At 51.1% G+C, this 27,457-nt stretch overlaps 1 protein-coding gene across 3 annotated transcripts in view; it reads right to left on the bottom strand.

The window, feature by feature from the left end:
- Nucleotides 1-891: 891 nt before the first annotated feature.
- Nucleotides 892-27,457, bottom strand: part of TMEM151B (transmembrane protein 151B) — a 29,123-nt gene continuing 2,557 nt past the window's right edge. Inside the window, exons 2-3 of one of the 3 annotated variants that reach the window (XM_037895513.2) lie at nucleotides 15,307-17,699; nucleotides 892-7,954 (exon numbers count right to left, since the gene is read on the bottom strand). In XM_037895513.2, coding sequence (XP_037751441.2) covers nucleotides 16,263-17,699 — 1,437 coding nt within the window. In that variant the 3' untranslated portion in view covers nucleotides 892-7,954; nucleotides 15,307-16,262. The remainder of the gene's footprint in view (nucleotides 7,955-15,306; nucleotides 17,700-27,457) is intronic. The other 2 variants (XM_037895514.2, XM_043543490.1) reach the window with 2 other exon arrangements.

Here is a 27,457-nt window from a genome sequence, read left to right as displayed (position 1 = left end):
ATACAAACGCCCGTGGCTCTGCTGCCTGCGGACCCCAGGCCAATGGGACCCTTAGCTGCTTGATGCTCTGGCCTCATTGATCAGAAAGGATACGGGTGAGGTTATCACTGGCAGCAATGGCCACCTTAGAGGTGTGTCAACAGCACTACCCTAAAGCCCTTGCAAATCAACATATGCTATGTACTCCCTTCCAAGCTACACTCTGGTGTTCTGCAGGGGCTATCACCAACAAAAGAAAAGCCAGCCACAGCAGCTATAAAAGATTTTGTCAAGACCTCTCCAGAACGTCAGCTACTCATTACCCACCACGAAGCATTTTTTGTTGAGGTCGGTGTTTTTAAGTTTACAAAATATTTTCTTAAAGAAGTGGGGGAGGGATAGCTCAGTGGTTTGAGCACTGCCCTGCTAAACCCAGGGTTGTGAGTTCAGTCCTTGAGGGGGCCATTTAGGGATCTGGGGCAAAAATTGGGGATTGGCTTTGAGCAGGGGGTTGGACTAGATGACCTCCTGAGGTCCCTTCCAACCCTGAGATTCTATGACACAGCTGAAGTAGATGAGATTTTGTTTAGTAACCTTGCAAAAGCCCAAGGACCATGTTCAGCCACACGGGCAGGCGCCACTCCCAACGATGTGGATGGACCAGTTACGAAAGGGTTAGATTTGTCCCAAGAACAACTCTGTGTAAATTACAAGGGCAGCCCACTTCTTGGAGAGCAGGGTGATGCACTGAAAACCAGTTCAAGGTTGGAAGTGGTTGTGTTCCCAAAATGTACCGTAAACCACACTGCACCAAATACACAAAGAATGGTAGGTTTGTTTGGCAGCATCTGCCCTGAGATGTGGTTAGAACTGGGCAAACATAGTTTTAAAAAAAAAGGGTTGTGAATATTTGTTACAATAAAAATTGTATTAAATTGCCTTCCAGGGCATTCACAACCTTCTTCCTGTAAACAGAGGAAAGTCTGCAAGTAGCTAAACTATAGCAGCTATCTTACAAATGCCTAACCTGTGCCAAGGCTCACGGGAACGTCTGTTCAGGCAGCCATCTTGAAATCTCTTGGACTTCCCTCCTCTGGCACCGAAATGAAACCATGTGACTTGGGTGACCGCCCCCTCCTCCCCCTGCCAAGCATGGACCCACAGAAGTGTCAACTAACACGTTATTCACATCTTTGAACAATTTCAAATTACAAACCATTTAGTAAAACTCCAAGTCTGGCCAGGGACCATCGGCAACAGAAATAAGGGCAAATGAATTGAATGAATAATTCACTAGTAATAGTTCACCTAGTGCTATGGAAGGCCAACAGTCCCATAGGACACTGAAGGTGTAGGTCAACTGTGAGACCTCATTGCAAAGCTGGGGGGAATGACCTTCAGCTCCGAAGTCTGAGAGCAGTTTCTGCTCCACTTGGCTGTATGTTGAGGATCCCCAAATGCTGTTTCTGCCCTATCCAGCAGCATGAAGGGGCAAAATCAGGGCAAGCCAATCAAATGAGACAGCATTTCTTTGTGCGTGCGCGGAGGGAGGGGCGTATAAACAGTGGCTTCGAGAGGTTTGAACTCTTGGGAACGACACTAGAGCTTTTGCTTTAAGTGTGCAAGTAAGCGCCCCCGCCTGAGCTGGATGGGGCGAAAAGCTGGTTCCTTAAAGCAGCAGATGGCAGGCTGGGCTTCTGCTCTTCTGATCTGAATGCATACGGTGGAAGGGACATATCTCTGTGGCTGGCTGCCCAAATCTCACAGCTTCTGCTATGAGCAACAGGGGTGTCATTTCTTGGTGTCGGAGCAGCAATGTCTCATGAAACGGGCTAGTTAATTTCCAGCACTAGCTGGGAAATGGGGGAAGGTGGGTATGCACAGAGCTCCTTACTTCATTCAGCCCCTTCGTTTGGCCTGCATTAGGTTGGCACTGCCCACACTGAGCTTTCTCTATTTGCTGCCAGGGTGGGGAAGTATTTCTACTGCCGCTTAGTCTACCTTTTGTGCGCTCAGCCAGCCAGAGCGGCTGGAGAATGGCAATTTGGAGGCAGCGGAGGAAGACGAGTCCTGGTGGGTTTGTGAGTCACCCTGAGACAGCAGAGTACGGCCAGTCATTTCCATGGCAGCTGAAAAGGTCTGAGGGACTGGGCAGAGCCTTGCATGCCCAGTCGCAGAATAGCCTGAAACCCTGTCTGGGGTTTTTAAAAACGAATTAGTGAATGAATGTGATGCTCATAAAATGAGGGACACAGAGTGCTGGTCTGAACCATGCATAGTGTTGGCAAGATTCCTCCCACTTAGCCCTGCTAATCCGCCTCAGCCAGGTAGCTCCCCTTTCTACTCCATTCCTGGGCTCTCCGCACAGCTCTGCTAATTGTCCTCAGTCTGCACCTGCAACCCCCACTCTCTCACACACTCTCGTTCAGTCCTGGGGCCCACACAGCTCTGCTGGTGTATCTCGCTCTTGATCTGCAATACTTCCGCTTCTACTCTTGGCTCGCTGCAGAGCGGCACTTTTGTCCACAGTGGAGTAAGAACGAAACCCTCTGAACTCATTTCGCTTGTGTCCTATGTGGGGAGGGTTGTAGGGAGCGGGGGAGGTGTGACGTAGTGTAGAGACACTGCCTGCAAATGGTTAAATTAGGCTGAGAGCATAGCTAGAGAATGAAGAGCTTTATTCCCACTAGCAAGGCCTCAGAAAGCAAGTGCTGCCAGATCCCTACCAACACCATCCCCTCTGACCTGGATGGATTAGCTTCTCTAGAGGCGAAAGGCAATTTAGTTGTTAGCCAGCGACAATTATACATCTGGGCCTCTGGCAACGTTATCCCTTGTGGTTAATGCTCATCTGTTCCTTGGAGAATGGGCTGAGAGCACCAGCCTGGGAGGCAATGGTATTGCTCTGATAAATTAAGGCGTCTCAGGCCTTGCAGTTACACCAGGTGTTACTCACACAGCTGTCTCCTTAGCCAAAGAGACTTCTCCTTTCAGAATGTCCATCGCACACCTTTCGCTCTACCTTGACGCTGCCTTTGATTCCGCCTTCCGCTGTTTTCTCCCATGCCATCTTCTGTCCTGTAACAGCCTCCCTAGCCCAGTGCCCCAGGCTCCTTCCCCCTCTCCAGCCAACCCCCACCCCCTGAAAAGCCACCACTTCCCCAAAGCCCACACATGCCAAGCAACTGGGCGATAGCATGCTCACCACTCCCACTTAAAAAGATCTATGCTGAGTTCTCTCTGTGTTGTGGCCCACCTAGTCAGTTTTTATCTGACTCTGTCCAGCCTGGAAGCGCCTCAGGGCAGAGAGCTTCCTCTGTGAGTTGGACACTGCACATTCTGAAGGCAATGGCAAAGCTTCCTTCAACTCAGCAGCAGCAGGACTGGATCCTGTGTTTATAAAGGGCCCTGTAGATAACGGGTCTGTGTACAATATTTGTGATGGTGATCGTGCCTTTCTGTCCCTCGTGCCTATAGCGACGTGGTTGGAGTTCCTCTGCCTCGTTTAGCTGGCCCCTCTGCTCGGGGAAAGCAGGTATCTATCTCTCAGCTGCTGAGTCCTGGAGGTCAGGAAAATCAATATGGCAGGGCTTTTTACGGTCTGGTGTCATGATCTTTTGGGAGCGTTTTTTCTTGAATCTCTGGAAGGCTCTGACATAGCTGCCTATATGCGTTCAAGGAGTGAAGGAAGCAGCGGGGAAGGTTTTTTTGTGAATGTAGCAACCAGCGTGACTGAAGGAATGATGGCTGTGCTGCAGCAATTTAGAGAATAAAGGAGTTCCCTCATGGGTCCAAGTCACGTCACCGAACACAGAAGTGGGTTTGTGGCTGTCCCCAGAGATGACAGATTAATCCAAGGTTTGTGCAGCCCTTGGGGGGGGAAATGTGGCCAATGGAAGTTGACAACATGGCCAGTGGCTGCCGAAACATAGTGCAGAGTGAGGCCACTCCAAATCCCAGCATTCCATCTTGATCCAGGGGATCAAGGGAGCAGGTGGGATGGTCACTCAGGCTTTGGTCATGTCAGTGGGATTATGGGTTGGGAGCTGAATAGGGGAGGGGAGATTGGCTGGAGTTATGCCTGGTATCAGACTGGGGGAAGGATTCAATGGCTCTCCAATTCCAGTCAGACATGGGGCCTAGGATGCTCTAAAACACTTCTCACCACATGCTTATTGGCACCACCTTTCTATCCCTGCCCTTCATGGCTATTACACTCACTGCAGCAAACGTGAAACTCCACAACCACCTCCACACAAACAAGGCCAGAGATCAGCTTCCTTTCCCATGAAACAGGCATCATTTTGTCATTTACTGAACTGCTGCAGGAAATAATGGATTACTCTGAGCAACTTAACAAATTTTGGCGCAGGACTCCATCCCACTAGCTGTGCGTATGCACCAGGCCAGTTTGTTTTGATGGAACACGTCTGTGACCATTTCAGATCCTGGATGACTGCAGAGGAGAATTTCAGACACCTGCATCTATTCTGGATCACCCAGCCCATCTAGAATGCTACCGATATAACAACTTTATCCTTTTCTATTTTCTCCTTCTGTTTTGTTCTCTTTTCCTTGAGGCCTGACTATTTAGTGGAAGTGGTTGAAATTTTTCAAATGGGTGAGGGGTATGAATAAATTTTTCATCAAAAATTCAATTTTCAAGCATAAAAGGAAAAAACCCTTTACCAAAAATTGTTCAGGTTTTTTTCTCTAGCTCTATTTTGAAGGTGGTGGGGGGGAACCGAACAGGAAAAACTTTTGAGAAATTCCTGTAACACATTTTATTGGGATTTTTTTTCCAACCAGCTCTACAGTGTATTGAGTGAAGCTTCACAGAACAGTAGAATCCATTAGTTTGCAGGGCTGTTGTAGCTGTGCTGGTCCCAGGATATCAGAGAGACAAGGAGGGTGAGGTAATATCTTTGATTGGACCAATTTCTGTTGGTGAGAGAGACAAGCTTTTGAGCTCCACAGAGGTGAAAAAAGACAAGCTTTTGAGCTCCACAGAGCTCTTCTTGAAAGTTTGTCTCTTTCCCCACCAGAAGTTGATCCAATAAAAGATGTTATCTCATCATGACTCTCTCAGAGGGCAGGTCTACACTACCAGTTAAGTTGGTCTAACTTATGTTGCTCAGGGGTATGAAAACACGCCCCCCCGGCGCAACGTAAGTTTGGCGCTGTGCACACTGGAGCTGTCGGCGGGAGACACTCTCCTGCTGACACAGCTTATGCTTCTCACTGAGGTGCAGTAATTATGCCGATGGGAGAGCGCTCTCCTGTTGGCACAGTGCATCTACACTGGATGTGCTACGGCAGCGCAGCTGTGCCGACGTCGCGCTGTAGCGTAGACTTGCCCAAAATCTACTACGTCATTCTCCCACCTCCCCTTCCCCACATCCAATGTCGTCACTCAGGGCCATCTGTTCCCCAGAAAAAAAATCTGATCAAAAAAACTCTCTCCCTAACTTGAACAGGAAGAATCCATCTGTTATCACCTGATCTCATGTATCTGCTCCTGCTTCTGGAGACTTGTTTGTATTCTCAGGCCTGTGTTTTGAATCCTTTTCACCCTGATTGCTTCAAGGGCTGCCATCCAAAGTCAGAACTCATTAGATGTCAGCTGACAGTGCAGCTAATGGACACTAGAATCGTGTGACTGATACCAATACTAAATCATCTTGACATATTGTAGCTATGTTGTGTTTCTTTCACTCAGTGAATAGCTAAGATTGCAGAAGTAGCTTGCACTGATGGAGAGTGAGTGATCCTCGTGTGTGTGTGTGTGTGTGTGTGTGTGTGTGTGTTTGCTCTGCAAAGTCCACTAAAGTCTAATCACAGTGGGTGAGCTACAAAATCCCCAAAGTTCCAAGAACTGGCAATATTTCTGGAAGGGCACATGTGTTCCCATAAAGTTTCATTTTCCCCATTAAAAGTCTTAGGTCTTAAAAAAACAAAACACCACTGCCAACAACCCATTGGTTTCCAAGGGCCGTTGTGCTTGTCACTGGTGCCAGAAGGACATACTGCACACTGGTATGGACTCGTGAAGCCTCAGCAGTTTCGGAAAGTGTTGCATAGGTGGGTGATGTACCTGCTGGTAGAGACTGGCTATGGATTGCAGGAAGATGATCTCCTTGGACTTCATAAAGACACTGCCCCCAAGACAGACCAGGCATGGAGAGAATAAGAGGAAGTACATGAGGCTTCTTCCAAGTTTAGTTTAGACCTTGGAACTTGTAGGCAGGAAGGCTGTGGAAAATGCCATGTCCTGGCTGGAAAGAGTTCCTGTTGGGGAGAAGAAGGCTCCTGGCCCTAGGTGGCAGTGGTCAATTTGTTTGTTTCGATGCAGCTCACAAGATCAAATCCTTGGGCATAAGGTTCCCCTTCAAAGTGTAACTCTAGGTTCCATGACGGAGGGAGGAGAGCAGAACCTCCTGACAACAGGTTGGCCACAGGGGTACCTGGATCTCACAAGCTCATTGAAGACCAGGTAGATTCTGGAAGGTGATTTATTCAGCAAAATCCCAATGTTAATTCCAGGCATAAAATAAATATTGCAAGGGATTGATTAGGCTGGATTCAAGGGCAAGTGAAGCCGTGGAGAAGATGGGCCATGTTCACCCTTGCGTAGCTCCACCAGCTTCAACAGAGTTACAACTAAGGATGAACACAGCCAATTAGTTTCTACTTGCACCTTGGCTATGCCCCTTCCCCTTCTTTCCAAAATGCCCATTATATCCACTGAAGTTAGCAGTGCCCACAAGGGGGAGGAGAAAAAACAACAACCCTATGTTCCAAACTGTATAGGACCCAACACATCACACATCCAGGCTATGCGAACTCTATGCCAACATGTGCATTTCAGTTGGAATATACAACTGGCCTGATGTTTAAATCACAGGCCATGTATTGGATAGCATGGAGCCAGGTAGCCATATATTTTATTTTCTTCAACAAAGACTAATTTAATTTAAAAGAAAGCATTCGTTCTGTATGGAGCGCTATGGCTGCCCATGGTTTGGTAATATGAATTCTGGCTGGTGCAGTAATATTTCAGATCTCCACCACACATACTGCACTTCCCACTGTATATTGCAGGACAGTAGCAGCTCCACTGCCTGGTTTTAAACTTGACAGCTGTAAAATATCACTTGTGTGATAATTAAACAGAAATGACCAGGGTTGTAATTGGAACGGCTGGAACAAAAGGCCAAGGATGTTATTTCATCATTGGAGTAATACTTAAATCAGAGGGAGATCTTATACTGTTATTGCCCCTGAAACCAGGTGCTACTTGGCTTATCACCCTTTTTGTCTTCTTAAAGATTAAGGCCCCAATCCTACGGTTGAATCCCCACAGGCAGGCCCCCTAGTGGACTCTGCGTTGGTGCAGAGGACCACTCCTGTAAAGCCAGTTGCAGAACAGGGGCCTGCATGTAAAGGCCACTCACATGCACAGTGTCAGCCATCTTGCTCTTCTTAAAGAGTATCGCCCGCTGAGCATATCCATTCCAGTGCCCTTCCCCCTGCCTGCTTCCCAGGCAGCGAGTAGAGCAAAATCACCCGTGTCCTCACTTGCTACTTCAGCCTAATCGGAACTCGGACAAAAGATGAAAAGTTAACTAATTACTTGGGAAACAAAGGGCAGCAAAGGGCTATTTCTCTGGATTGGGAGTAGTAGGTGCAAAGAGGGGTTTTTAAAAAAGTCAAGCAAACAGTAGCCTCTACGTTTTCCATAGTGAAAACGTCGTCAGCACAGCCCTGGATTGTGGTCGTCAGCACAGCCCTGGATTGTCAAGAATCACGTCTTAAAAGCAGTGTGTGTTTGTTGGTGTTCTTCGTCAAGCTCCAGCTCTTGGGAGTCACGTTATATGGTGAGGGTCTCAGCTTTCATTTAAATAAAAAAGGAAGTTCTAAGTCCTTGTGGCTGGGGAGAAGAGCTTGAAAATGTGACTTGTAAAGGCTCAAAGACCTAAAGGCAGAAGAAAAGAACCCCAAATGTATTTATTTTTTAAAATCCTATCATTTTTAAGCCAGGCTATGCATCTGGGGCGTGGGGGGGGGGGGGGGGGGGGGGCTGATTCATATTTGAATGCTTGCGGTTAGCTATACAGAGAAGTTTCCTCTCCCTGCCTTATCAACAGCACCTGCCATTGTTAAACCTGAATGAACATTCTGAAAATTCACCTGCTGTCCTCATCAGGAGTTTGTTTGAGGCCTGGCATTGCAGGCAATGATACGAGGCTGGTCAGTTTCGCTTCCTTGCACTGCACTAGCAAAACGCTTGGGAACCCAGCACTGTTGGGGAAGGTTCAAAGGCAAAAATGATAATGGCTAAAATGATGGCAATGTGTCTATTCAGATTAGGGTTGACTGAACCCCACTCACTCACACACACACACACACACACCCTTTAATTAGCAAAGCCAAACCTTGGGGCCTACACTACTTGACAGATTCTTGCATGGCAGCAACAGGAAATGCAAAATAGCTCAAGAGTATTATTTAACCTTATCCTCTTTGAATACTGCATTAGCTGCTCCACGTGCTGGGAAAAGAAGGGGCCTGGCTGCTGTCCCGTTCAAGCATCGTGCTCCATGGGTAAAAGCCTGCTGTGTCCAGCATTGTGCTGAGAACAAACCCCAGTATATGGGAGACTGCAATGGTTGGGACAGGGATGGGAAAAGTTTACCCTTCCCCTCCCCCTTGCTTTGCAACCTAGCTCCAGCGTGCTCCTAACCTTCACTAAGAGATATGTTCTGATCTGGGCTGTAGGCGTCGGGCCACTCTGCTCTCCACATGTACAGGGAGAACAGCGCCAGGCACCTAAAACACGGAGAGCAAAATCACTCTGCAGCAATCTGCTGAGCTGTCGGGAGAGGGAGAATCAGCCCTGAGATGAGCCTCAGCTTGCAGGATAACGGCCCCTCCTTGCTTTGCTCCTTTCCCCTCTCCCTGCTTGGGTTTCTTCAGGGCTAGGACACAAGGAAGGAATCTTTGGACAGGAAAAGGTTGCACAGTCCAGCAAGCACATGGTCTGCGTAATAAGACCTTGGAAGAAGTGGGCATTTGGGCTCTAGAGAAGAGCAGGCTGAAGAGAGACAGTACATGTCTGTTCATACAGAAAGGGATGTTCCAGAGAGAAGCAGGGTCAATTACTCTCATTAGTCAATGGAGGAGAAGTAACGGGATTAAGATACAGCAGGGAGAATTCAAGTTAGATATCAGGCAACATGCTATCATGAGATGAGCAGACGGGCAATGAAACGAGCTGCCAAAGGAATCACCATCACCGGCACAGACATAGCTGAGATCAGACACTAGACTGCAGAGAGAATGGATACCTGGCCAGTTCAGACAATGCTGCTAAGCCTACAGCCACATGGGGGTCCCTGGGTCCCATCCCAACCGGGAGGGGGTGAAATGCTAGTGGTGGTTACTGCCACACAGACTGGAGGAATGGTGCTTAGGGTGACCAGATGTCCCGATTTTATAGCACAGTCCCAATATTTGGGTGTTTTTTCTTATATAGGCTCCTATTACCACCACCACCCCAAACCCTCTGCCCCGATTTTTCACACTTAGGTCACCCTATTGGTGCTTTGTGCTGACAGCATAAATAACTTGTGCCCCTTGGAGAATTAAAACATCTCCCCATTCATGTGGGCCTGACTGGACACGTTGTAGGTTCCTCGTTCCTCCTGTTTAATACATGTTTAACACACATGTACTAGCCCCCTCACTCCTTCATAAACCCATGCACTGTTCTGGATGCTGCTGTTCTCTCCCCCTAGCCCCCTGGGAAAGGAATATGGGTGTAAGGGGGGGTGCACTGGACTCTTAGCTGAGGCCCCAGGTGAATGGCTGGACTAAAAGGCCTGTCAGAAGCTGGGGGGGGGCAACCGCTGTGAGTCCCTGGTTCAAGCCCATCCTCTCTAGGTTTCTCATCCTCAGCCCAGGCCATCTCCTGTCTTCATCCCTGCTCCCCTCAGGCCCTTGGCTGTGCTCCGCTCCCATGCCCAGACATGGCACATCCACTATGCTGTTAGAGTCGGCAGCCAGGTCTCCCTACATGACCGTGGCTTGTCCTGCCCCAGGGAGGGAAATGCGTGAGCTGGAAGGGCTTGTCCTAGCCCCTGCTCACACTCTTAAGCCAGGCACATGCCTGGCTCCACTGTAACTCAGAACTGGGGGAGGAGGGAACCAGAGAGCAGATGGAGTTCCTCCCTCCCCCCATCCTTCTCAGTGGGGTCCAGGAAAGTCAGATGAGACACATATAGATGGGGCTGCTCTGATCCATCCCCCTCGGAACCCGAGCTGGGTGACCATTCCCGTCAGGGAACTTTCTAGTGTATACCAGTGCCTTAGCTGGCAGCTGCGCTGCTCCCGTCATCATCCGCTCAGCAGACTCTCAGCCAGCGCAAAGGGACACAGGAAGGATGCAGGGGTGATGGGCAGATACCCCGGAGCGCTGGCCCTGCATGCTACCATCTGCCTTAGAGCAGCGCTTAGAAAAAAGGCAGCGTGTTGGAGAAGCTGCTGGATTTCAAAGGGATTAATTGGCCACTGGCATGTCTGATCTCAGCATTTCCTCCCCCCACCAGCCCAGGGGACTCCTCCACTACCCGGTGAGAATCTCTTATCTGATGGGGGAGGAGAATCTTAACTCAAGTGGACAGCTGGATTTATTAATGGGCTAACAGCAGGAGAGCAGGGAGGAGGCAGCTGGGCTGCAGAGCTGAGCTGGTTAGAGGCTTTGTTGGATGCGGTCACACAGAGACACGCACACACCCAGCCTGCGCCTGCCCTTTCCTCATCAGATTGAGATGCCTAGTGCTTAACCTCCCCTCTATGGCACAAGCTTTCCCCATGTATCCTAGCACCTGGCCCTCCCTGTGCGCTGCCAACACCATCAGGTAAAGGGTGGCTCAGGGCTAGCCCTAAGATTTGCAGGGGAAAGGGGAGATAGGGCTGTTAATTGCCTTCCTCTCAAAGTGGGGATCAGAAATGGGTGAGGAGTTCATGGTGGGAGATCAGACTCCAGGTGGCAGCTTTTCTCCCTGTTGCTGAAGGAGAAGCGGGGCTGGCCTATGAGATGTCAAGTTACTCTTAAAGTAATCAGCAGTGGCTTAGTGGGGCCAGTACAAGTGCTGCTCTGTGGGAGTCCAGGGTTTGATTACTGAACCTGCCTTTTTCTCCCCCTGGGGCTGGCAGGGGCTTGGGACATTGTAGAGGCAACACCTCAGTCCATAGAGGGGTAGGCGGGGTGAGAGCTTGGAGGGGCTTCAAGCAATCTTGGACAACCTTGGCTCAGGCTTTGATGGTGGAGAATTCCAGTGAGAGGGGCCAACCTTCTCCCAGCAGCATTAGCGAGCCTAATGGTGCCACATGGGGACACTGTGTTTGAAACATGAACTTGGTTGTGGGGGGAGTTTGTTCAGTCCCAGGTGCTGGGGCAGTGGGTGGCTCCCATTACTCTGCAGAGACCCTCTGGCCAAGTCAGCAGCAGCAGCATCTAGAGGAAGCCTAGTCTTGCTGGCTGGTAGGACAGTCTCCCCAATGACACTTTGAGGGTGGTGTGGGTGAAAATAGAGCTATCTAAGGACCAAGATGAACCTGAACCCAGGGGAAAAGAATCTTTGTGTGAACAGGGACTGGACAAAGCTCATGGGCAGAGTGTTTGGCAGCAGAGTTTTGCTACTGGCGATAAAGGATGCGGGTAAGTAAACCTTTCTAACCTGCCCTTGCTCTGTGGGCTCCCCCGTCCCTAGGGGAACTGAAAGACTTGCCGACCTCTGTGATAAATGTATGGATCTAAGGCACCTGGCCACAGAAAGATGGCAAGTGTAGCCTAACCTAAGCCATGAGCAGCTTTAAAATGGAACAGCTGGGGAAGGACAAGAGAGCCTGAGTCCCCTCTCACGTACCCCAGTCACAGCCCATTTTAACTCCACTATTTCAGTGGGGATACTCCTCTACCAAGGCATAAGGGCACATTCCATCATCTCCCATTAACGTCACTAGGAGCTATTCCATTGACGTTAAAAGGAGTTGCACTGGGCCCTGAGTGAGAGGCCAATGAGGCACTGGCAGCCAAAGTCAATTGGTATAAGGGGAGCCAGTGGAGCTGTAGCCACTTCTACCAGGTCTGGGTTTGGCAGAAGCATTGCATAGCGTGCAGACAACAATGGAAACAGAAGAACAGGATAGCCTAGGGCCTGGTTATTTATACCTACCAGTTCTTAAAGGGCCACTGACATTTAAGCCCAAAATGTAGGTTCTGTAGTGGGAGGAGGGGAGTTTGACAAGACAAAATCTGAATGGAAGGATGAGGTTTAAAAAAGTTTTAGTTAAACAGTCTTTGTTTTAGTACCTGAGAACAAGTGAAACTGACTAGAAAAAAGTGTGAAACTGACCAGCCTAATTTCATTGTGTAAGGACAGAGAATAAACTTCATCAGCGATGGGGGGAAAGTCAATGAGATGTTTAAAATTCTTTCAGCTCCAACAGTCTCAGGTCCTGTTAGAAACACGGGGAAAGATCTTTATCTTGGAAATGAGGGGAGAAGTTAGTGAAGTATTAATTCTTATTAGAGAAATTCCCTAAAGGTAGGTCAGATTCTGGAAAGCGACCAACACAACAGCATTACTGAGGAGAGGGGCTGGGATACAGGGAGTGCTACAGGCACTGAGATCTCATCAGTGAAACAGTACAGCAGCATTACATGCAGAAATGGACCGGGGGAGGTCTGGCTGAACCAAATGTAACACATGGTTCAGTGTGTGTTACTTGTCTCCTTTCTGTAGCTGATCTGCAGAGGGATAGACATGTCCTGCTGCCAGGGACGGATTAACCTTTTGTGGGGCCGGCACCAAACATATTTGTGGGCCTCCATGAAGGCAATGGAGCATGGCGCAGGGAGGCTGGTCCTGAGAGCGAGGGGCCAGCCAAGGGCAATGGGGCATGGCATGGCAGGGGTGGCCCCCCTCCGCCCAGCCCAGTGCAGGGCACTATTTACAAACCAGCAGTTGCCAGACACACAGTGGCCTGCCTGGCCCTGTGTTGCCAGCGTGCCCCTTCCCCTCAGGGGTGGGACCATGCCACGCCACACAGCCGCCCGCACCCCCCAACACCCCATAGGCCATAGGTGCTTGGAAGCAGAGACTGCCCAGAGCGAGAGGTGCACTGGGGTCTGGCCAGGGGCTGAGAGGAGCAGGGGATGGGGCCATGGAGCGGAGAGGAGCCCTTGGCCAGCCGGCAGGCAGGCCAAGAGGAGCAGGTGGTGGGCGGCGGGGAGCCAGCAGGGTCTTGGGGCACAGTGCAAGCAGAGCAGGCCAGGGACCTTTCTGAGCATGGGCCCGGCTCCATGGCACCTCTGGTGCCATTGTAAACCTGGTACTGCCTACTGCTGCTGCCAGCTACTGGAGTTACTCCTTTAGCTCAAGTAGTGGAGGACCATGCTGCTTCTTGGGTTCAAAGCTTGCTGCTGGCTAATGGTGGGAGTTGCTCCACGCTGTTCTCTGCCATGGTGGATGATGGGAATGCAACAGAGCTGATGGACAGCAGGGACCGTGGGGATCACTGGCCAAGGCCAGAACTTGGCCATTCAACAGGCACAGATCAGCTAGCTGAATGGAAAAGGGGCCTTAGGAAAACCGGTGAGCCTATAATGAGTTCAAGAGGTGCGGTGATGTTCTAATGAAGAAGGCAATACAGACAGAACCAGCCCAGAGCTTGTGGGCCTAAGAGGCACTATCTCATCACCCCTTTCTCACATCCTAGCACAGACTTTGAAAGATCTCTACAAAAAATACAGTTCAGCCTTGACTACTTTTCCTTTTTCCCTCCCACCACCAAATATTTATGGGCCCGATCTTGCAAATCCTTCCTCATGCGAGTAGCCTCATTGATTCCAGTAAGGACTCCTCACATGAGTAAGGGTTTGCAGGACTGGGAGCCTGCTGAGACGCCGATCCCTAGGTATGTGCATGTGAAGTGGTGAAAGGCGGGCAACCGTGGTCAGTCCGTTCCAGGGTTACAAAAACGGTGGCATTCAGACCCCAGTGTGATGTGACCGTGGGACAAAGGCAACGTACTGCAGCCATGTAATGGGCCAGCCTGGGTTTCCTTGAGCACTTTCCAAAATAATCCCCTTATTTTTAACCACCCTCTGTAGTTTAGCATAGAAGAAATGCCTCGTGTGGCCATTGCTGCTGCTCTCTGAGGACCTGATCCTGGCACCCTGACCCATGGCGAGTAGAACCACTGACTTCAAGTGACTGCTCATGTCTATAAGGATCATTTGCAGGAGCACGAGTTTGTAGGATCGGCTCTTGATGGCCTCACCCACAAGCCCAACCTAGCAGGAGATCTCACCCACATGCACTAGTTTCAGGGAGAAATTTAAAGAAAGTGACCCATTTAGGCCTTGATCCTGCTATTGGACTGCATAGGTGGACCCTCATTGACCAATGGGGCTCTATGTTAATGCAGGGGGCCACTCACACGGATCCCATCATAGGATTGGGACCTGAAAGGTGAACTGGTGTGGTTTTTCCTGCTGCAGACACCTGAGTTGAAGGTTCTGTTGCCACCCACAGAGGGGCAGGGAGCTGCATTCATGCCACCACTGCCGGTGTTTAGCTGCTCCCAGGGAACTGGCTCCTGCCCTCAGCGCTTGGTGGGTTCTTTTAGCTCCGATAAACCTGCTCGCAGACTCTGTACGGAACCTGGGAGCATGGCCTTTGTGGAGTATTATCAATGGGATTGTTTCCGTTCACCTTTCAGCCAGCCAGAGGATTCTGCCCATTGGTCTGTGCTACGAGGGAGGCACCCTAAAGAGGTTGTTGGGCAGGTTGCATACAATAGTCCCCTAAGGAGCCAGTGGAAACCCTTCGGAGAGGAGCGTGGAGCGCAGGAGCTGAGGATCATGCTGAGAGGAGCCCTCTTTGTAACCACATGGGCCAAAGGGGTTGCATTGTTTCAGATTGTTAGCAGCCCTTCCCTTCACCAGCATGGACAGCAGAAACTCTGGGCCTCTCTACATCCCCACCCCTCTCCCATCTCCAGCCTCTCTTTGCCCTCAGAACTCTGTGCCAAACCCAGCTTCCCTTCTTATTAGTTACTGGAGCCTGGAGCCAGCTTGACTTCATATAATATTTACTCTCCCCGAGACCCGCCAACCTGCTCTTCTATTATTCATAGGTAAACTGCAGTTGAACCTAACAGAACCTCCCTGGACGCCAGACTCCTTGCTTGGCTGAATTAATTATGACTAGACCTCACCCACTTCAAGACCTTGGGAGCCCCAGCTGCCCAACTCACCCCTTCCCCATAGGGTGTCTTTGGCTTGCAGAAGGCGCCCAGCACACAAAGGTCTCCTTGGTTTGCTTTGCAGGCTGGGCCTTCTCCTGCCAGACCTTCTGGCTTCATGCTGTGACTGCACTCTAATGCCAGGTAGGGCCTTTCCTTGGTATATTCCCTGTTGCTTCCTGCTTTCTGCAACCCCAAATGGAAAAGTACTTGGCTTTAAGCTTTACCTAGGGGATGCCGATTCTTGGCCCTGGAGTGCTGAGGCTTTCTAAGGAGCCGTCTGGCAGCGATGCCCATCCCAGCAGCTGGGGACAGTGTAACAGTCGGAGCACAGTCTCAAAAAAAGGGGGGGAAGAGTTGGCCTTGTGGTTTTAAGCATCTCCTCTAAACTGCCCTTCAGCTCTATGGGCCCGGGTGCCCCAGGATCTTTGGCGCATGAGGAGTTAATCGCTGCTCCAAAGGGAATGTGCTGCCAGACCTTGATCCTCTTGGCTCCATGCAGGACCCCTCTGAGGGAGAGTAAGTCTGCAGCGCTGGGGGAGAGGGGCAGAGGTCACGGGTGCAGCAGGGCGGTGGGTGGTAGTTGTCATTTAGCACTATTCCAGCCAGCCGGGGCCTTTCAAGTCCGAGCTTGAAACTACAGCACCCAGCTCCCTCCTTCAGTCCTTTCCTTTCTACCATTTTTTGCAACTGGTCATCGGTCTGTCATTTTGTGCCATGCCACAGGTGGTGCTGCTGCTCGCCCATCCTGCTGCCACCCCCTCCTCCATGACATCAAAGGGGCCATGTGGCTGGGAGGAAAGGCAGCAGCTCTTGAGCCTATCCTTGGAGACCAAGAAGCAGTGACCTCTCCATCCCACATGCTGAGTGGGGCACTGGTGCCTTGTTTTCCTGGCTATCCCCTCCCTTCCCAAGTCCCTGTGTCTGGAGACACGGTGATCAAGAGGGAGATCCTTGCTGCCCACCGCTCACAGTGAGGTCTCCATGCAGGACCCATTCCGATGGAGGTGACGGTGGTCGTGGTTGAGGCAGCCCTCGTTGCGGTGCACGATAAGGACGGGGAAGTAGAGGGCATCCTGGTAAGCAGGAGGGTCCTCCTCTTCCACGGTGACCTGGCTGGAGAGGCGGGTTTGCTCGGTCGGGCAGCTCTGCTCGTTCAGGCTCCCGCTCCGGCTCTGCCAGAGACAGCTGCGCCGAGAGCCATAGAGGCGGCCCAGCGAGAAGCGGCTGCTGCTGAAGGGGATCCTGGGGCTGCCGTTACAGATGCTCAGGGCGCTGCGGGAGAAAATGGACGAGCTGCTTATAGTCCTGTGGCACCGCTCGCAGTTCTGCCGGTAGCCCCCGTACCTGCAAGCAGAGTAGCTAGTGCAACTGGAGAGCCCCACCAAGTCCATCAGGACGGCTTCTGAGTAGCTGGGCACTAGCTGCTGGTTGGACCGGATGTGCCACTCCAGCTCAGTGCTGTCCACCGTGTTGACACGGGGCATCCTCCTGCAGAAGGAGCGCTCCTCAGCTGGTGTTACGGCCACAAAGTCAAACCCAAAGAGCTTCTCCACGTGGTAATGGACGTAGGAGGTGCGGTACTCATTCAGCACCCGCAGAGGCCAGGACAGGCTCAGCAGGGCAGCCACCCAGAAGACGTAGTGGGACACATACCAGGGCAGGTTGTCTGGGTCTGAAAAGGCCACCATGTATTCCTTAAAGTCCACGTTCTTGAGGTGCATCCCCTCCCTGGCCTCCATGTAGTCGTCCAGCCCCTCGTTCTCGGTGAAGAAGCGGGCGCGCTGGGTCAGGTAGGAGTTCTCGGACTCAACATTGGCAAAGCTGAAGCATTTGGTGAAGCGGAGCCGAGTGGCTGGGTAGCTCTCCAGGTCCATCAGGTCCTTGGAGATGTCCTTGACCCCACAGTTGGAGTAGTCAAACTCGGCCTCCGCCACGTGGGTGTTGACCCTCTCGTGATACACCTGGGTGGTGGTGTAGGCATCCCCATTGCGGTAGCGGGTGACCTGCCGAGTCCTCCGGACATAGTGGTAACTAATGGCTTTCCACCAGATGCATGGGGTGGCCTGTTGCATTCTCTGCACCCGCTCGTGCACGCTGTCTACGTCCACCTTGTACTGCAGCTCGTTGCGGATGTAGCAGTGCCAGCACTCCACCAGGTAGACCACGTAGAGCATCACCAGGAAGGCCAGGGGGATGTAAACATAGCCATTGGAGCAGGGGCTATCATGATACATCATGGACTTGCCCTTGTAGGCGCTGTCAAAGGTCAGCCGGGTGACCTTGGTCACATGGCACCAGGTCATAGCTCCCATGCAGCCGTACATGAGGAGGGAGAGCAGCAGGCATTTCCAGTGGGATTCTCTGCAGAGGGACTTACTGAGGGACTGCTTCACCGGTCGCTGCTGCTCCAGGTGCCCAGGAGAACCGGGGAAGAGGGGGAGAGAGAACAGGAGGAGAAGTTAATAGCCTGCAGCAGAAAGGGGAAAGCCAGCCCGCTGAACAGAGCGTTGATTCGCTCCTGCAATTAACTGGCTAAAGAATTAATTCCAGATTGCTGTCCTCAGAGAGGCAACAGATCCCATTCAGAGGTTACTCCTCAGGGATAATCCTCTCAGCTGGCTGGCAAGACGGGCCAGAGGTCTGTGCTTCATCTCGGGATGATGCTCTGTGTGACTGATGCCCAATTCCCATATTGTGCAGCCTCTGGCTACCGCACTGGGAGTCGGTGCCCACTTCCTGCCATTCCAGGGTTGCCACGTGCCCTCCTCTCCCAATAAATGCGAACAGACCATGCTGTCCCTGCCTGGAAGATATGGACATATGACCCCCACCCTCCAGACTGACTGTGGTCCATTCATGAACTAGCATCAAAGCGCAGAGAAGTCAGGATCCCTCTCTCTCCCCTGTCACTTGAAGCCAATGCCATGTCTTCCAGGACACCTAGGGAAGGGCAATCCCACCTCTGATTGGGAATGGTAATTGCCCAGCTTGCCTGCAAGCCTCTGCCATGATTCACTGTTGCTGTAGGCTCCAGCCCCAGGCTAAGTGGCTGCCTCCCCTAATCCTCGTTGCCTGCCATGAGTATAAATCAGCGAGGTGCTCCCCTGAGCAGCAATTCCACTCCCAGGGCAGCTGTCTGCACGTATGGCAGTCCGGCTGTTAACCTGCCAGCCGCAGGAAAGGCCCTTCTCTGGGAGAGCTACAGCAGGTTGTAAATCCCCCTATGGCTGTTCCTCCAACAATGCCTGACACAAACAGCACTGCAAGCGGAACAGCGCTCTAGAGCAAAGCTACTCAAAGTGGTGGTCCGCGGACCGAGCCATCGGCTGCCGGTCTGCGTGCACATTGGGGAAAAAAATTGCCGGTCCCTCACATCAGATAGCTTGAGAAGCGCTGCTCTAGAGTGCAAGTTTCCAACCCTCTCGTACTGCGACAATGACCTTTACTGTGCAAGCTCCCCTGCACTATGGCAGTGACCTCTAGCGTGCAAATTCCCCCCCAGTGCTGTGACAGTGACCTCACACGTGCAAGTTCCCCCCCGGCACTGTGACAGTGACCTCACACGTGCAAGTTCCCCCCCAGCACTGTGACAGTGACCTGTCATGCAAGTTCCCCAACACCCCTGGAACTGCAAGAGTAACCTCTAATGTGCAAGTTTCCCCCCCATCACTGCAACAGTGGCCTTTAGCATGCAACTCCCCTACCCCCCCTCAAGCACTGAGGAATTTAGCTATGACCCTGGGGTGAAAACCCTTCTCGAGAAAATTGCTCGGGGATCTTTACCGAACAGGCGTGGGCAGGATACCAGTTTTACGCCCCATCTAAAACACAGCACCTGTACTGCAGCACCTCATAACGCCATGCTACTAGGAGTTTGGTAACAACTCAGGAAGAGCACCTCCCAATGAAGAACCTACACCACTTCCTGGAAGATGTCCCATTCAAGCACTGGTCCAGCCTCACCCTACTTAGAGGGGTTGTTCCTAGGGCAAGTTATTGCGCAGCAAGTTGGGGCGTGAATCTATGCACATCAAATAACATAGCAGTGTCCAGGAAGACAAGTGGAGGCAGACTGTGGGACCCCAGCTGTGAGCTGCTAGCAAAGCAGTCATTAAGGGGTGTTGGGATCTTAGATTTGCTCTTCTCCTCTAGCTTATGCAAGCGGAGACGCTTTGATGCATTGTCCATTATTATTACAATGTGTGAATGTCTTTAGTTCTCTTCCTCTTCTCCATGTTTTAGGCCACAAAGGAGTGAACATTTAAAACTTATACCAACATAGCAATATCGGTCAGGGATGTGAAAAAACCACACCCCCTAGTGATGTAGCTATGCTGACAGAAACCCCAGTGTAGATGCAGGTATGCTGCCAGAAAGTGCTTTGGTCAGCATAAAGAAAAGGAGTACTTGTGGCACCTTAGAGACTAACACCACCAGTACTCCTTTTCTTTTCGCAAATACAGACTAACACGGCTGCTACTCTGAAAATTGGTCAGCATAGACAATGTCGTTCAGGGAAGTGGTATTCCTACACTATGCCATCAGAAAAACTTCTGATGGCATCTGTTGTGTCTACACTATGGGGCTATGCTGGTATAGGCTCTGTAATGTAGACATAGCCTCAGGTTTTATACCCAAAGCACAATTAAACCTCTGGAACTCATTGCTACAAGACATAACAATTCAAGTCAAGAGCTTAGCAGAATGAGACATTTATGTGCATAATGAAAACATCCAGGGTTACATTAGAGAGGAGACAAACCGTTCTGTTTTAGGGCATGCATCAGCTTCTAACTGATAGGGATAGGAGGAGACTTCACCTGGGGACAGGTAATTTCATAACAGTCCACTGCAGAGTTTCTTGCACCTTCCTATGAAACAGCCTTTGTTAGCCACTGTCACAGACAGGATACTGGGCTAGGTGGACCACTGGGCTGAACTTGTGCAGCAATTCTATGTTATTATTTTTCCGTGATAGGGAAGCTGAGCTCCCTGCAGTTGACAGTGTATGTAAATAGCTCTATATTTGGATGAGCCCCTAACAGACATGACCCCAAATGATCTTCAGGGATGGTAAAGATCCCACTACACTTTTTCTAAGAATCACGGTTTGCCCTAGTGCCCTTGGCCAAAAATATTCTCTTTCTCTTCTTGTTGTCTCCCTCTCAACATCTCCAATGGTGCCCTAGTCCCTGTACTTTGAGGACTGGATGATATGTGGCCCTGTAAGTGTACAATAGTGTTCTTATTCACTTCCCCTCCTATAAAATATAGTGTTGGTTGAGTATGGCTGTGGCATCCCACCCCAGAGGTGGCTGCATTTCAGCAGAAAGGGGAGCAGTCCCTTCATATGCCCAATCCACGACGTGCTCTGGGATGAAGAATGTGATAGGACTCTAAAACATTATTTACAGCAACACAGTCAAACTAATAATCCCCTATTTGTTTCAATTCCTTCCCTGCATTGCTGACAGTATCTGAGGCTATTGAAATGGACAGAAACTTTAACACCTCATTGATTTGGCTGCACTGATGCTGTCTGTTCACTATGTATGCTTCTCTTCGCTAGTTTCATTTCCTGGTTCTTCTGTATTAACATGAGGCAAGCAGCTGCGTCTAGATAAACCTTCTCCATTAGTATTATTATTTCTTTGTATTACCATAGGACCCAGGAGCCCGAGTCATGGACCAGAACACCATTGTGCTAGGCACTGTACAAACACAGAACAAAATGATGGTCCCTGCCCCAACGAGCTGACCATCTATGTATCAGACAAGAGACAGAAGATGGATACAGACGGATAGATGGGGGAGTACAAGGAAATCATGAGACAGTATTGGTCCACATGATGGACAGTGGTATCCGTGTACTCACCCACTGATGCTGCTGTTATTTGTTTGGGTCTCTGATGAGGGTTATCTAGAATCAGCCATTTGCATTTAAATTCTTTTGTGACTCCTGTCAGGAGGCTTACAAGCCCCACACCGACCTGGAAAGGGTTAACGGGCTACTGGGAGCTCACTCAGCTCCCCCCGCTGTTCCTGTAGTGGATATCAGGCCTGAAGGAAGGGGCTAAAAAGAGCGCTGGCTCAGTTAGGGGCTGCCTGGGTAGGAAACCAGACCAACAGCTCTCACTTGGGGAAAGAAAAGTAGTTGGAGTGAGGCACTGAATGAGACTACTGCTTGTCAGAGCTTCCCTGCAGGGAAGGGAGATCCTGATGCGGGACTATTTGGATATACCTGGGACACACTGATGGTTCTTAAGCCAGGTCATGGCAGGGGGTGCCTCACCTGAAGCGAGGTGAGTTGTGGGATGAACAAATAACACTGTAGGAGGCCCAGCTGGGACAAAGACACCTTTATCTGGTGTTTGTTCTGGACTGTAACTTTGGATTCTGCTACCCCAGAAGGGGGATGGACTTTCGTGGTGACCTGGCCAGAGGGCTGAGCCATGTAAGCCACCAGAGCCGGCTGGAAATTCTGTTGGGGAAACTGAGGCTGGGTGGATGCAGTGCCATGCTGTGCCATGAGGAGGTGCACAGGGGATGGTGCACAGGTAATGACCATCTCCCACCATTTACAAAACCTGAAATGTTGGCCCATGGCCGTCGTTGCTCTTAAACTGTGATCTGCCCATGTGCACCTAGCTAAGCTCACTGTATGTAGAACTTGTGGGTCCAGCCTCACCGACTGGAACCTGTGCCTGTGCTTCTTACACTGGGGTGCTTCCCCTGTCCTGGTGCACCGTGAATGAATGTACTGTCAGCAGTGTGCATGCAAACTCAATGGGCACAGCCTCTGCCCTGCTGTTTCAATAACAACCACCTTCTGGCCCCTTCCATCCAAGGATCCCAAAATGCTTTACAGACACTAATGAATTCAGTCTCATAACCCCCTCACCCTCCCAGGAGCTGGGTCAGTACCAGTGTCACCCCGGAGAGAGTGGAAACTGAGGCACATAATAGGGAGGGAACTGAATCAGGGTCACACAATGAATCATTTGCAGTGCGGGCAATAGAATCTAGAAATCCAGTGCTTTAATCACAACCCCTTTCCCCCAAGCTGGGGCTAGAACGTGAGTCCCAACCTGGTCTCCAAAACGCTGATCCTTCCTCCTAAAACTTGCCAAAATGTGACCTACAAACCAAGTTCTGGTCCTGCTGCTGCCAATGGGAGTTTTGCCTCTGAGTGGCGTGGGACCTGGATTTGGCTCAGAACATAGATTTCTTCACTCTGCTGCAGTGAGATTCCCACCCTAGCAGTGTGCCTTTAATGAGTGGAACACAGAGCGCTGCAGGTAGAACATCAAAGAGAAACGCAGCCTGGATGCATGCAGTGAGGGGAATGGTGGCTGGATAAAACCCTTCACATTTCCATCGAGAACCTGTGTTTCTCTTGCTCCCGGAGTACGAAGAACGCCAGTTACTCCCCGGGTGCGTACGGAGGGGCCGGCTGGGTTCTAGAGCCTGGGGATGGGTCTCTTGGGCAGAACTAGTCTCCAGGCAACAGCCTGAGCACAAAAAGCTGGGGGTTGGCTCTGTGTGTGATGGAGCTGGGAGCTTCAGCTCTGACAGAAGCAAGTCCCAGCCCTTCTCTGAATCACGACACAGAATCGCATCAGTGTTCCATCTGCAGGGCTCAGGAGGCAGGGAGTGAAAGAATGACACAAAAAGGGAGAGGAAGGAGAATGGGAAAGAAGGAAGGGAACACCTAGTGGGAGGGCCTGTTCACAGCTCTGCTGAATCCTCTCTGCTCCTCAGCCCTGTAGTGCAGCCACAACAGCTCCCTGGCTTTCTCTTCTGCCCCCACCCCCATGCCCGTTTTCCCAGCTCAGCCCTGCCCAGCATTACAAGATCTCCCAGATTCCCCCTATGCTCTGCTCCCTAGCTCAGCCTGCCCTGTAGAACTGCAGGAGTTCCCTTTGTCCTCTATTCCCTGGCAGCCCTGCAGCATCCCAGAAACTCCAGGGCCCTCTGCTTCCCTCTTCCAGCTCCCCAGCAGAGCAGTTCCATTGGAGCCTTGCAGCCCGGGAGGTTTCACAGTGCAGAAGGGGGCCACCCAAGAGGTGTTCCCCAGCTCCCCGCTCACAGATTATGGGGCACAGCCTGACCCAGAAGTCCTGAGTCTGCTTTATGATGTAGCAGGACAGCTCCTGTAATGCGGAAGGGCATCAGAGCACAAGGGCCCTGGAGCAGGGTGACCCTCGGCCTCTGGCAGATCCTTAAGGTCCATGCTAATCTCAAGGTATGTGTGGGGTTCAATGGAAAATGATGAGCACATGTGTAGAAATCAGGCCTTTTCTGCAGCTAACTCACAAACAGAGAAAAGGAATCAACCACATAATTCAATGTGCTGTATTGGCAGATTGGGGTGGGGGAGTCAATCCTGGAGAAAGATGGGCCCCAGGCCATGTGGGGCTTTGGGGATAGTAAGCAGCACCTTGAATTTCACCTGGTGGCCAGTGCAGGGTGTTACATGCTCTCAGTGTTCTGCCCTGCTCAGGAGGCAGACACCACTTGCTGAAGCTTCCAGGTAGCTCTGTGGCAAGTCCAAGGCAAAGCCCTTTGCAGTTACCTATCCAGGGCATCAGAAGCACTGCAGGCAAAGCCTTTATCCCAGGAGCTGGGTTCAGAAGAGCTCTAGTCCACGCATCAGCCTACTCCTGGGACTACACAGCATTTAAATACTGCAGTGCTTTACAGGGTCACAGTAACTCTGCTACAAATTGTACAAACACACACGCTCTCCTCACGCTGCAAATTTACTCTCGGTGAAAGACCAACAACTCCAAAGCTATCACCCCAGAGGAAATTCTGCTAGAGCTGCCCATAGGGGCTACCAAGGAAGTGAGGCCCTTCCTCTGGGCCCCGGCTGTAAGGGAGAGAACCGGCGATATGGAAAAGTCCAGAACACCAAAGAAGCCGGCACAGGGGAAATCCTTTTACTGCCAGAACAGCTTCTCTCTCAGGAGTGGAGACTGCACTATGAGTGCAGCCGTGATCTGCCCACTGCAGCCCAATGAAATGAGGCGAGACGTTTGCCCTACTTCATTGTAAACAGGGTTTCCCTCTAGCTGAGTTCACTGTAAGCATCCTCCACTGGCTGCACTACTTAACATCGCGGTGTGCTTAGCAACTCTGTTCTTACACCTGCACCACCTTCTGCTACTAACAGACAGGAGCCAGGCTTCCTGGCTTCCATCCCTGGCTCGGACACTGGCTCGCTGCATGACCGTGATCGAGTCCCTTCATCTCTCTGTGCCTCAGTTTCCCACTCTATATGGGAATAATGATCCTGAACCCAGCGGACTGTGGAGGCTGAGTTCACAGATGTGTGTGAAGTGCTTTGAGATGCTCAGATGGGAAGGGCAAAGGGTGACATTACTATTTTCACCTCCCATGCCCTGACACAACAATAACTACTTCACCCAGGTTCTGCCTCTGACATCATCACGCGCTGAAATCCAACGCAAGCAGTCAATGCTGCTACTGATGCCTGAGGCAGAACGGACCCTGTCTTCCTCTCCTCCACCTGCACAGGCTGCTGCAGGAGCTGACAGAAGCAGAACTTATACCTGGCAGTGAAGTGACTGAAAGAAACATGGAGAGCAGGAGGTGGAGGAACAAAATGACACTGTTAGTCATTGTTTGGACTAAACTCTTTGAAAGGTTCCCTGACCTTGCGATCTGGGGAATCCCCTTCTCCAACATATGGAGCCCTGCAGAATGGGCTCTATGGGACAACCCAGCTCCCAGGAGACCAGCTGGATGGCCTAACCAGCCCTTTTCCATTCCTAACTTCACTGCTGCTCCAACTTTGAATACAGAGCCAATTGAAAGCCCCTTTGAGCTCTGTAGATGACTTGTTGCTCTGATCAGAACTCTTTCCAAACAGTCTATGTCTATGATCCGTCTACTTAACAAGTGACCAAACTGTTCCCTGACACCTGGGCTCCTGCACTTTCCCCTAAATGGACCCAACCCATGCCCAACTCTGCACCAACAGTTCTTCCCTGCTGCTGCCCTCCTCCACACACATCCCCCCCCCCCAATGTGATGGCTACATTAGGAGAAACAGATCAACTGCAAGGGAGCTAGGAAAAGGATTTCCCACCTGTCCTCCATCTCACCAGCAAATAACATCCTCGATCTCTGGACATGCATCTGCCCCCCAGTCCATCTCCATGACCTTATACCACTCAGCTTTCCAGTGTCATCCAAGTATGGACTGGCCAGGGGCTTGAGGGGATTATGTGTCCCAGAGACAGAGCTCCAAAATGCTGAAGTCATGAGCCCCAAGGCACCAGCATGGGGTTCAGGTGGCTCCTGCATGGAGCAAAGGGGCAGTGCTTTGCAGGTTAATCTGCTGGGAGTCATTAGCAGCAGTTTCCATGGCTCTGCCTTGCAGATTTACTTACATCAGATAAGAGAATAATAAGCCTTGTGCCTTCCCTGCAGCAGCAAATCCCCAGAACAAGACTTGGAGGGGCCACACTCTGACCAGGGTCACACCTGGGAAACCCCACTGACTTCAATGGGCTGGCCCCTGGGTTGGCTGTCCCTTGTCTGACTCAGTGTGGGTGTCAGCCCCCATCTGAGCAAACCCTGCAGCTGTGCCTCACATCCCTACACCCTCGCTGTGGTGCTTCCCAGAGGAAACATCTGGCTCACCCAGGGCTGGCAGTGCTGCCAATTGCAGAGGGAAGGGGAAGGCTGTGCATCTCGGACAGAGGGAGACCTGCAGGGAACCTGCTCATGCAGTGATACCGCGGCTTCCAGATTACACAGGGATGTGGGGAGGGTTTGTTCTACCCACAGAAGTTACTTGAGAATGGGTGCAGCTACCCATAGTTTATTCCCAGGCTTCAGTGCTTGCTGGGGTTGAGGACAGGCTGGAATTGCCACAAATGGATGTCTGAGCGAATCCAATCTGACTTATACCTCATCAGCGTGGATAGGATGGCACTGGGTTCTGCAGAACCAGGCCACAGTCTGAGAGCTTGGGTGTTAGTGTGATAGGGAGAGGGGCCAAAGTCATCCCTGGTGGAACTGCATGGCTAAGTGGAGTGGTACTGATTCAGCCCAATTTGCATATGGCAGACAGGAATTTTTTTGATTCCCTCCAGCCCTCAGGCAGCCCTGGGGTTCCACAGAACAGTGGCCAAAATTGTACCAGGTTTCGGGGAAATCAGTGCCCTTGTATGGGATGTGACCATGCAACGCACAATCAAGGAGGGCAGAGCAACTGTAGTTCCCCTCACTTTCATCTCCATGTTGTCCAGTATCCTGTCGTTCTCTCCAGTGTCCCCAACAGGCTCTGCCCACGGGTCACCTACAGCAGGGAGCTGGGCATGTTCCTCAGGGGCTCGGTCTTTGTCAACAGTGAATGCAGCAGCATGTCCTGCCAATCTCAGTGCAAGAATGTTCCATCCCCAGCAGGACCTGAGGCCTCGGACAGGCTCTGCACGGAGGCAGCAATGCTTCCACCTAACCTTTGTGGTGACTGGGCATTTGAGGGGATATGTTGCTTTTCCAGGTCTGGCCTGATGGGTAGGGATCAAAAGTCACCACAGTGTGATGGCTGTCTGGTACCTATGTGAAATGAACACATGGTATCTCTACCTGGTTCCCAGAGGACAGCTTTCTACATTATGAAAAACGCCAGCATGGCTGTGTAACCCACACTAAGAGAGTAAGGGGCTTTGTCCTTCTCTAATGGAGGTTCCAGATAAGGAGATAAGAGCCTACTATAGCTGCTGGCTAAGGGAAATACTCCTTTAGCTCAAGCAGTGGAGTAGCTCATGTGTTTAGCACTATTGGTCCCAGACTCAAACACTCCTGTCAGCCCGAACTGGATTATATTATACTGACATCCTTGTTGGCTGCCTCAGCAGACAGATCAAAAGCTAGACTATCTTCTCACAGTCCCCAAGGCAGGGGACGGCATGTGTGAAGGATGCTAACCCTGGCATGGCTCATGTTAGAACTTGCTCTACACATAAAGGCTGTCATTCTCCAGGGCTCTCATTCCAGCACCATTCACCAGTCCCTATGGTTACATGAAAACAACACTGTTGGTTTAAAAACACACACGCACACACGACTCAGTTCCCTTAGAGGCAGCATCACAGTCAGCCTTCCCTCTGGGGACCTGGCTGTT

The sequence above is a fragment of the Chelonia mydas genome, chromosome 3 (genome assembly GCF_015237465.2).
Source record: "Chelonia mydas isolate rCheMyd1 chromosome 3, rCheMyd1.pri.v2, whole genome shotgun sequence".
NCBI classification, from domain to species: domain Eukaryota; kingdom Metazoa; phylum Chordata; order Testudines; family Cheloniidae; genus Chelonia; species Chelonia mydas.
Note: the sequence above shows the minus strand (reverse complement) of the source record. Positions and strands in the feature narration are given on the sequence as shown.